The 11355-nt window shown below is 39.2% G+C and overlaps 3 protein-coding genes across 3 annotated transcripts; all 3 read left to right on the forward strand.

The window, feature by feature from the left end:
* The first annotated feature begins 941 nt into the window (after window positions 1-941).
* On the forward strand, window positions 942-1856 carry LOC134098128 (trace amine-associated receptor 13c-like). Its single transcript, XM_062551095.1, has one exon. The coding sequence runs from the start codon at window positions 1062-1064 to the stop codon at window positions 1854-1856; it is 795 nt and encodes a 264-aa protein (XP_062407079.1). The 5' UTR covers window positions 942-1061.
* Window positions 1857-5333: 3477 nt separating this feature from the next.
* Window positions 5334-6245, forward strand: LOC134098352 (trace amine-associated receptor 13c-like). The gene has a single exon (XM_062551385.1). It carries the CDS (start codon window positions 5451-5453, stop codon window positions 6243-6245), a length of 795 nt encoding a protein of 264 aa, XP_062407369.1. The 5' UTR covers window positions 5334-5450.
* A 1851-nt stretch (window positions 6246-8096) lies between these two features.
* Window positions 8097-11323, forward strand: si:ch211-22i13.2 (uncharacterized protein LOC553945 homolog). The gene is made up of 7 exons (XM_062551114.1): window positions 8097-8298; window positions 8883-8958; window positions 9042-9236; window positions 9435-9496; window positions 9689-9778; window positions 10178-10267; window positions 10560-11323. The coding sequence occupies exons 1-7, from the start codon at window positions 8296-8298 to the stop codon at window positions 10608-10610; spliced, it is 567 nt and encodes a 188-aa protein (XP_062407098.1). The 5' UTR covers window positions 8097-8295; the 3' UTR covers window positions 10611-11323.
* The last annotated feature ends 32 nt before the right edge of the window (window positions 11324-11355 follow it).

The following is an 11355-nucleotide window of genomic DNA, read 5'->3' on the forward strand; positions in this document are numbered from 1 at the left end:
GTACCTGTAGGTTGATGAAATGAGACTTAAGAAACTATAAATTTGACTTGCTTCGATGTCACAATACATCATACTTTCATAAAATCATGCAACATGCTCTACCTTCTCTGTGGACATTGTTATTTGGTGGATAAACAAATAGCGTGCGTGCAACAGAGGAAAAGTGCCTTAGCGTTGCTTTAATTTCTTTTCTTGATGTGTATGGCTAGGCCTGTCTCTTTCCTTTCTTTCCTTTGTCAGCCGGGGCTGGGAGAACACAGATGGTAGCAGACTGTAGGCTACAAGCTCAGTCGCCGCTTGCATTGAGGCCTGTATATTGTGTGCAGTGGTATACGGGTTGTGTTACGCTTTGTTGTGGATGATTGCCTATGTGTGACTTAATGGTAGCACTCTTAGAGTGTATCTATCTGTGTGTGGCTATTGTTGTACTCCAAGAGTATAGTACATATTCTGACATCAAAGTATTTATTCATATTTATACATTTCTACTATAAATAAAATCAGAAATTAAAGTGCATTATTTTCTTGCAACACTGTCTCCTCCCTTCATTCATTCACCTGAATACCCAATAGTGGGGAATACTGGGCTTACATACAGTATTAGTCTCTTAAATTCTAGCCCCTAGTGGTAGTGCGAGGTTACATACACAAACAATTACATGTGGGTACGCGAACCAGGGTATCAACCTGAACTGCGCAAGACTCTGACGTGCATGAGTTCTAAAAAAAAAACTGAAACAGGAGGTGGGGATAGGAAACTGGTGTGTATAAAAGAGCAGCCTGTTAATATCAGCACTGCCTGTTCCACTGGGCATCTGATCATGGCAATGGATTCCTATTCAATTTCCAGGGAGCTCCTCACTGAGGCAAAACACCTAGGAACAGACAGCAATTGCAGCCTTCTGGACAATTGTGTTTTGTGCATTTGGAAGACAGCAGTTACACCAGCATATGTGGCTTTGTATGTCCTTGCAATACTTGTTGTTATAATAACTGTTTGTGGCAATCTGCTTGTCATTACATCGGTGTGTCACTTCAAACAACTTCACACACCGACTAATATGCTTCTCCTCTCTTTAGCCATGGCAGATATATTGGTAGGAGTATTTATAATGCCACTGCAATTCATCTGGCTGATTGAGTCATGCTGGATTTTTGGGACAACCATTTGTGCCTTTTACAATTTCACGTCATTCCATTTGACAAGTGTTTCTGTTCATAATGTGGCTCTCATCGCAGTGGACCGATACCTGGCTCTGAGCAATCCCTTTTTCTACTCAAAAAAAGTCACTGTGAATGTTATTATTTTTGTGGCATCGCTGAACTGGATGTTTTCTCTGGGATACAACACTGTTCTTACATACTGCAATGATGGGCAAAAATGCCCAACAGAGTGCATCATTGTTATGAATGAAATATGGTCCTTTGTGGATCTTGTGGTGGTGTTTGTATTGCCATGCTCCATCATGATAGTACTGTACCTCAAAGTCTTTGCCATTGCCAAGAGACATGCCAATGCCATCAGGGCGGCTAATAGTCATGTCAATCCAGGTGCCAGTAAAACTGATCATGTACCCAAACATTCTGAGAGAAAAGCTGCAAAAGTGCTTGGTATACTGGTGTCTGTCTTTTTGTTATGCTTGGTGCCCTATTATACATGCAGCTTTTTGTCTGAGAGTATTCAAAGTAAATCTTTTAATGATGTCTTAAATTATATGTTTGCTCTACTTTATCTGAATTCTTTATTCAATCCCATTATTTATGCTTTGTTCTACCCATGGTTTCAAAAGAGCATCAAGATAATGTTCAGGTGTCGTATATGTAGCTCCGAGTCTTCTCACATGCAGGTGAAATAATTAAAGCTATTAGACCTCAATATGAAGCCAATCACTCCTCTGTTGTCCGATTGGACAAACACATCTGCTATCCTACGCAGTCTTCCAAGAGAACGTTTAATGTCAAAATGCACCAACACCATTTTACATGCAAGGATGATACTTTTTGAGTCCTCTCAATTAGACCCCGAAGCCGCCGCCATGCGCCGCCATTTGCGCCATTTCGAATTTCAGCCGCCGCCAGCCAATAATTTTGTAAGCCAAATTGAGCCGCTATCTGATAAACTTTGGCTGAGCCAAACTTAGACTTGGACTTGTTGCATCTAAAACAATTATATCACATAAAGGGTACGAAAAATAAACGATACACAAGGTTTTCCCACTGGATTCACCACATCAGTCTTGTGCTCGTTGCTACGATACACAGGACTCAGTGAGTTGACGGCCAATTAAAAGTCCACGTTCTCGGCAATGTTTTTGCTTTCTCGCGCTGAGATGAAATGGGGGAAAGAAGCCAGCGGTAGCCTATTTTGATCTCGCTTTTCATATACTTTCCTAATTCCTACGAAGTTCTACTCGGACTTGAAAATCTTCAGGGCCCGGTTGCACAAACATCAAAACCAAAGATTGATGATATGAAACGTATTCTGGAGTGGACAGATTTACAGCACGCGATATTACTGCGACTGCAGCATTTCACCATCTCCAGAAATTGCTGCGCTAGTTCACAATGCATGCTTCAGTCTACATTGAAGTGAAATGTGCAGAGCTTTGTTAAAAATGATATAATAACATTGTGTATTGAGATCTAGTAGCCTACAACATAGGCATCTGCAGGCATGAAGAGGCAACTTAAGCCATTATCAGCCATTAAAAATTTGGCGGCTGCAGCAGCCATTTAGATTTTGGCTGAGCCGGCTAGCCAGCCAATAACTTCATCAGCCAGCCGTTATTCTCAAAACAAATGGCTTCGGGGTCTACTCTCAATCTCCCCCATGTAGCAGATTTAACTTACTGCACAGTTACTTACTGCAGTAATTATCTCTGTGTGTGTGTGTGTGTGTGTTGAGATTGTGTGTGATCTGTGCTGTACTATTGCTGCACAACAAATTGGGACAAATAAAGTAACTTACTTACATACTTACTTACTAGCTGGATCAAGGACACTGCACCTGGTGCATGTGTGTGTTGTTACAGTTTTTTTTTTCGATTGTTAACACACATTTTCTGAAGACATGCCTCATACTCTCAGAACTCTAGACAAACAAATCCAAAACAACACGCACAATGGGCAAAACCCTGCAATTCTCGTGCAAAATGACACTTTACCTTCAAAACAATGTAATTTCTCCTCTTTTGTTCTCAAGAGACACACACAAACCATCATATATCAAGACATTTATAAGGACCAGTTGAACCTTGATGTGCTCAGTGTAAAACACTGCAATGAATTGAAAACTTCTCCATTCATCATAATGACTTGGGCCTTTTTTTGTTCAGTGTTACACTACAAACAGTTCTACAAACAGTAGATACGCTGATACAGTAAGTTGATATGCTTATCAATATTTTTAAATATCTCATTGTTTTCTATTGTTTTTCTTTGTATTTGCCGAAATGTTAAGCCGTTTTCTTCTAGGACAATGCTCATGATTTCAGTTTCCTGTTCAGGAGACAGAAGCCCTTGTGTATAATCCTTCAGCTGCCAACCAAATAGTTAAATACTGTAAACTGTGTAGGAATACAAAGTAGGAATACTTTCCCCAAATACTTGAAACATACTTTATTTTTACAGTCCTACAGAACAGCCCACAGGCAATACTGTATTAATGTGCTCATTGAGCTTGTACGGTACTGTATTGATACGCAGCACTGCAATGTTCTAGTGGCTCGGATCTCATCGGAGATTACGGTCCTTGGCCTCCCCATCCTCCTCCTCTTACTCCTCTGGCTCTGCCTCTGCCTGTACTACTGTATACTGAAGCTGTGACTGATCATTGTAAAACTGTGTGACAGGTGTTTGCCCATGTGATGAGTCAGTGTGCATGGTAGGGCAGTTAGCTTTAGAATTTGAATGGCAGTGTGTTCCTTGAGAGAACAATTAGGCCGGATTAACATTTAAAATAAACATCTTGCCTAATTTTCTTTATTTGTTTCAATGCATACCAATTCCACCACCAACACACTTCTTCTCAAATATGACTAACATTTTCTGTAACTTTATTTGGAATAACAGACCGGCTAGACTTCGCCTTTCCTTACTGTACTTGCCGTATGAGAGAGGAGGGTTGAAACTCCCTAACCTGAAATGGTACTTTTGGGCTTGCCAGCTTTTGACAACTTCTTCCTGGTTTAGACCAAATTCAATCCACTCATGGGTGTCAATAGAAAATGCTACTTCTACTAACCGGACCTCCAAGTGTTGAAGCAATACAAAAGAGTTTTTCGTAGCTTAACATAATGTTTCCAAAATCATTTCAGCGGTTCATCAACTCGTAACAGGATGAACGGCACTTCTGCATTCACTTCGCGGCCCTCTATCGGCTATAACCGCACTATGTAACTTTAACAGATCGGGTAGTGTACCTGTAGGTCGATGAAATGAGACCTAAGAAGCTACAAATTTGACTTGCTTCGATGACGCAATACATCATACTTTCATAAAATCATGCAACATGCTCTACCTTGTCTGCGGACATCGTTATTTGGTGGATAAACAAATAACGTGCGTGCAACAGAGGAAAAGTGGTTTAGCGTTGCTTTAATTTCTTTTCTTGATGTGTATGGCAAGGCCTGTCTCTTTCCTTTCTTTCCTTTGTCAGCCGGGGCTGGGAGAACAGGCTACAAGCTCAGTCGCCGCTTGCATTGAGGCCTGTGTTTGTGTGCAGTGGTATACGGGTTGTGTTGCGCTTTGTAGTGGATGATTGCCTATGTGTGATTTAATGGTAGCACTCTTAGAGTATAGTATATAGCTATCTGTGTGTGGCTATTGTTGCACTCCAAGAGTACATATTCTGACATCAAAGTATTTATTCATATTTATACATTTCTACTATAAATAAAATCAGACATTAAAGTGCATTATTTTCTTGCAACACTGTCTCCTCCCTTCATTCATTCAACTGAATACCCAATAGTGGGGATACTGGTCTTACATTTTAGTCTCTGAAATTCTAGCCCCTGGTGGTAGTGCGTCTAGGTTACATACACAAACAATTACACGTGGGTACGCGAACCAGGGTATCAACCTGAACTGCACAAGACTCTGACATGCATGAGTACTAAAAAAAAAACTGGAAGGGGCTAGGAAACGGGTGTGTATAAAAGAGCAGCATGTTAGTATCAGCATTGGCCTGTTCCACTGGGCATCTGATCATGGCAATGGATTCCTATCCAATTTCCAGTGAGCTCCTCGCTGAGCCAAAACACCTAGGAACAGACAGCAATCACAGCCTTCTGGACAATTGTACTTTGTGCATTTGGAAGACAGCAGTTACACCAGCATATATTACTTTTTATGTCCTTGCAATACTTGTTGTTATAATAACTGTTTGTGGCAATCTGCTTGTCTTTACATCGGTGTGTCACTTCAAACAACTTCACACACCGACTAATATGCTTCTCCTCTCTTTAGCCACGGCAGATATATTGGTAGGAATATTTGTGATGCCACTGCAATTCATCTGGCTGATGGAGTCATGCTGGATTTTTGGGACAACCATTTGTGCCTTTTACAATTTCACGTCATTCCATTTGACAAGTGTTTCTGTTCATAATGTGGCTCTCATCGCAGTGGACCGATACCTGGCTCTGAGCAATCCCTTTTTCTATTCAACAAAAATCACTGTGAATGTTGTTATTTTTGTGGCATCGCTAAACTGGATGTTTTCTCTGGGATACAACACTGCTCTTATGTACTGCAATGATAGGCAAAAATGCCCAACCGAGTGCCTCATTGTTGTGAATGAAATATGGTCCTTTGTGGATCTCGTGGTGGTGTTTGTATTGCCATGCTCCATCATAATAATACTCTACCTCAAAGTCTTTGCCATTGCCAAGAGACATGCCAATGCTATCAGGGCGGCTAATAGTCATGTCAATCCAGATGCCAGTAAAACTGATCATGTACCGAAACGATCTGAGAGAAAAGCTGCAAAAGTGCTTGGTATACTGGTGTCTGTCTTTTTGTTATGCTTGGTGCCCTATTATACATGCAGCTTTTTGGCTGAGAGTATCCAAAGTCATTTTTTTAATGACGTGTTAAATTATATGTCAGCACTACTTTACTTGAATTCTCTATTTAACCCAATTATTTATGCTTTGTTCTACCCGTGGTTTCAAAAGAGCATGAAAATCATTTTCAGGTGTCATATATGGGTCATTCTACAGAAACGGGGGCTTTTGGCATAGCAAAATATCCAATAAAATATTTCCTTTTTTACATCTAAAATTAGACCACATTATTACTTACTGTAAGTATGTTTGCTGCAATAAAACACATAAGGCCCAGCTTAATATATAATTTTAAAACAATTACATTTGTTTAAAGTTTTACATGTAATTCATATGAGTCACTGGTGTTACCTTACGTTTTTGTCAATGGTAAGTTGTCACTGGTGTTACCAAAAAGTAACTCCAATGACAGTAACACCACTGACAATTTGGATGAATAACTGAAATATTTTCAAAATGGCTGACATGTAACTGACCAAATTACCTTGTAACATTTGCATATAACCTATTTATTAAATATATCATGTTTTTTTGTACATAATGTCACACCCACTGTTAGAAAATGAGTAACACGAATGACGTCCTTAAAAGTCCCCCCTAAAATTATTTGAGAAATCATGATATTTTGAAGAAATAAAGTTAGATATCACACCTATCTTATGAATTAGTCCACTGCACTTCCTCCACTGACCTCTTCACCCAGGAAAAACTTAAAGTGGTCAATTCACTATTTCAAAATAAAAGTTTTTTGTATAGGGTAACACCTATGACGTAGTTTTGGGTGACAATTGTTTATTTAATATTGTTAATATATTTAATGTAATTTAAACAATTTTGATGTTGTATTTATTTCATGTAGGATTAATGGTAAATGTTAATAACATTTGATTTAACAAAATAATATTTTTAAATAAGAAAATTACAACTTGATTTTCATGTATTATCAAAGTGACAGGGCAATTTTCATGCACACCGCATTTAAATAGGCTAGTTGTTAAATAAAATAATGAAAATCATATGATTGGTTTATTTTAGAATATCAGGGACAGTCTATATTTTATAAATATATATAACTAATGTGATTGTGAAGTCAAATTATTGAGTTTGGGCCTGCAAATGTCAGTGACAGGCATTTCCCCCATTTATGTAGAATGACCCAGATGTATATGTAAATGAAAGAAATTATAATGAAAATAAAAACCAACGACGTCTAACTTTACTTTGAGCATCTTTTAACATGAAATGTACCACCTGTTGCACACCACCCCGTCACATTTATTTCAATCCATTAAATTTCAATATGCGGGGAAAGTATGTCTGAGTGGAAAATCACCCGTTTCATAGAATGACCATGTCTATTTTACGGAAAAAAAGCAATAGGGCCACGAAGTAATATATTTATTCTAAAAACAAATATATTTTTAAATATATAATAGTTTGAGTTAAAACTCAACACAGAAAAAAAGTCAGAGATTTGGAATAAATATATTACTTTGTGGGCCCTATTGCTCTTCCATACTATTTTAACCACCCTTTGTAGGGCTTTCTTGTGCCTTGCAAGCATTAGGCCACCACCAACACAGATGGATTTAACACATAGGCCATTATATTTTATTTTTATGTAGGGCATATTATGGAGATCAAATAAATGTTTGCTCCTGCTACCCTGGGATGATTAAATGTATTTTCATCTTGCTTTCAAGGTGGAGAGGCATACAGGCAAAAAGTGTTCCTGTCATTATTCACTCTCATAAACATGTTGTCGAAAGCCAATACATTCCAGACCAATAGATGGCGATAAAGCACCGGTGTCGGCCCAATCGTCTTATCGTGAAGCTAGCGACATTACATGGCAATAATAAAAAGAGAGCAATATTCTTCTACAAAAATGCCCAGATGTTCTTATATTATTTTTTTTAAGGTAGGAAGACACAGTTCCGTTCATTCTCTTTGGCCTGTACCTAATTGTTGTGTATGTTGTTTAATCATAAAGACATGGTAAGTAAAATGAAAGGGATTATTCCACAGGGAAACGCTGATATTTTGAAGGATGGGGGGGACTGCAGTCATATCAGAGAAGCCATTATTATCGCTGATTTCCCAAAGAACACTGTTGTTAACTGGAGCCTCTGATACAGTCTGCTAATATCCCAATTTGAATTAGTCCAATGTAGATTCCTGTACGATTTCCGCAACCCACTGCGTTTTATCTAATTAACGCTTCGGCATGGTAAGATATGTATTTTATGTACCGCTTGGCAGCTAGGGAAGTGACAGTGTGGCTAACATAACCAATGTGTCGATAGCTTGCTAGGTTAACTTAGCTGTTGGAAACTCTCTTAGCTGTTACGTCTCTTTCCTTTTCCTCTTAAGTGATTTAGTGATGCAATGTTGCTTGATGCAGCCTTTGGTTTTTGCACTGCAATGCTAAAATGTGGAAACGTACATTATAGGAAAGGAAGAGTAAGCTTAAACAGATGGACGTTATAACTGCTATCAACTCATTGAGATGTAGCATGTTAGCAGTGTTCCTTTAAAAACAGACCGTAACTATCAAAACATTGGCTACATCAAGACTATACGGTCGCGTTAATCATACAGCCACTTAATGCTTACGTGCAGTGTGACCTGTTGCGTTTACAACTGTAGGTAACAGGTAAATTGGTATGTGAGGTCACTTAGTCGTCTCACTTCTAGCGGTAGCTAACGAATGCAGCTAGGCCTATCGTTAGGCTACTTGTTGACAGTTAATGTTTTCTTGTATTGCATTGGTCACCTAACGTAAATTACTTCTATATTACGCTTTCACTCAAGTCCTCAAAGGATTCCAAGGCAAGGAGAAGCGACTCAAGTAGTCGAACAGATGAACGAAGGCGGTCAACGAGTAGTGGCAAGTGAATTTAACGTTGCACCTCTACAATTTACCTTCTTGATGAGAAGTTGGATTTTAACATGCCATTCAATGTTCGACAGGGGGGGACCGTGCAGACCGCCACAAGCGGAAACGCAGTCGAAGCAGATCGTCCTCGTCATCAAGTTCGTCTTCATCATCGTCTTCCTCGTCGTCCGATTCGTCATCCTCGTCATCCTCGTCTTCTTCGTCTTCATCATCGTCTTCCTCATCCCGCTCGTCTTCCCGCAGCAGAAGTAGCAGTTCCAGCAGCAGAGGCAAGTTCACGATCATATTTATAAAGAAAATGCGATGGAATTTGTGTCATTCAAATGGGATTCGATGGTAGCAAGGGGATTTGGTGTAGAAGCCTGTGGTAAAAAAAAAAAAAAAAAAAAAGTAGCCGGTTGAGAGCATAGTGCCCAGGGATGATCAGCATTTTGAAAGTGCACATGTTAATTGCTTTTCCATTGCAGATTCTCACAGCAAGTCAAGGAAGGCCTCAAAGAAAGTGAAAAAGGAGAAGCACAACAAAAAGGTTTCTATCAGGATGCAACTTTGTTCATGTCTCTACACTGAATTACAATACATATATTATAGAGCTGTAGATCAATTGTTGTCACATTTGACATCAAACAGAGCTATAGGTAAACATGGGGCTGGTGTATTGTTTTGAAATGTAGCATTAGCATTTAGAAGACATTTTTAATGATTTTTTTTTTCTTCATAGAAGGGAAAGAGGGAGAAAAAGAACAAAAGGAAAAAGGACAAAAAATCCAAAGTAGAGGAGGAACCTTCTGGACCTGTGCAGATCTCAAAGGTTTGACAACCTTATTTTTACAGTATATAAGAGCTCTCATTGTTCCAATACACTCAGAAATATCTACACGTCCTCTATGAATGCAATTCTGTACTATTATTTTTTTTTTTTTTTTTTCTTTATTTGAGTCAGCTACTTTTTGTTTCTGTTAAAGGAATACTCCTGTAATTTTTCATTTAGATGTCTGTTTCTCGAGTTCACCGAGTAGCCTGCTGTCGGCATGGGGGAAAAAAGCAGAAAACAATCGGTTCTACCTACCGTTTTTCTTTCTTTCTTTCTTTTTCATACTAACAGTCCTTGGTGACCTCCAAACAGACATTTATGTGAAAAATCACTGGAATTCAAGTCTGTGGTGTGTGTTCCATGTTTAATGTTCTAACTCATCTGTTTGCTTTGCAGTACCTGAAAGGGAAAAAGAAGGGCAAATTCAGCATGATCTCAGGGAGGAAGATCAAAATGAAAGTGAAGAAGTCAAAGAAAGACAAGCAGGTATTCATTCATCCTCAATCTCTGTTTTGCTCAGCCATTCTAATCCAGCATACTTTTTTGTTGAATTAGGGTGGGAGTTCTTCACAGTCCTGTAACTGGCCACCTACTGCCTGTGCTTAAAAAAAAAAATAAAAAAAACTCTTGTTCATACAGTCTTAGCTCTATAAACGGGGATGTAAGGAAGTGGACTGAGCCATACACTTTGCGTTGCTTCATCACTCTAGGCAGGGGCACTGTTTTATTGTGAGTTATAGTCACCCCTGCACCCTTTTCGTGCCTTTTCTCCAAACAGATGGACAAGAATCGTGCCGAGCTGCTCGAGTTCCTCAATTCCACACTATAACAGACGAAGATGTGAGCTTTGCTCCCAGAATCCTCCTCTTCGTGCCTGTGGGCAGGATCCTCCCCTCTTGTGACCAATCGCAAAAATACTCAGGGAAAGGCCATCGTTCCACTGGCATTCTGTGTGTGATTAGCGAAAAAGTGTCACAAAAAGCATTGGAGTCTTGGATGCCTGTCTCCACTACAGGCATGGTGGGGTATGGCAGCTGATGTGCTGTGAACTATGTCTCTCTCTGAAACAACAGAACACAGTTCTTGTGTATTAGACTTGTCAGGGTACAAAACACGTGTCCTATTCGGTCGGGAGTTTCCCCAAAGCTTATATGCAACAGCCGGTTGTTTAAAAAAATGAAAAACCTTTTGTTAGTCTGTTTTTATTATTGCTTTAGAGGATAACACAGTTCCTGTATGTGTAATAGAATTAAATATATTTTTTATTTGAAAACCATTCCTGTTGTGGATTTTACCATGCTGTTGTGAAAGTGGAACTGTCACAGACTCATGAGCCCAAAATGGTGCGATTTTTTTTTTTTTTTTTAAACATATTGTGATACTAGGCTTCCTGGTCCTGCTGGTGTGAACGCCGTTGTACAGGTGCTGCTGTGGTCAACACACCACTGTTCATAGGACCATACAAGTTGACTGTGGACTCCTCAGCATCTGGTTGGAAATGGTTGTGTAAATCGGACAGTATAATAAACCATCTTCCACGTGTGTACAATTATTTTTATTAATTTACAGTACAT

The sequence above is a fragment of the Sardina pilchardus genome, chromosome 12 (genome assembly GCF_963854185.1).
Source record: "Sardina pilchardus chromosome 12, fSarPil1.1, whole genome shotgun sequence".
Classification (NCBI taxonomy): domain Eukaryota; kingdom Metazoa; phylum Chordata; class Actinopteri; order Clupeiformes; family Clupeidae; genus Sardina; species Sardina pilchardus.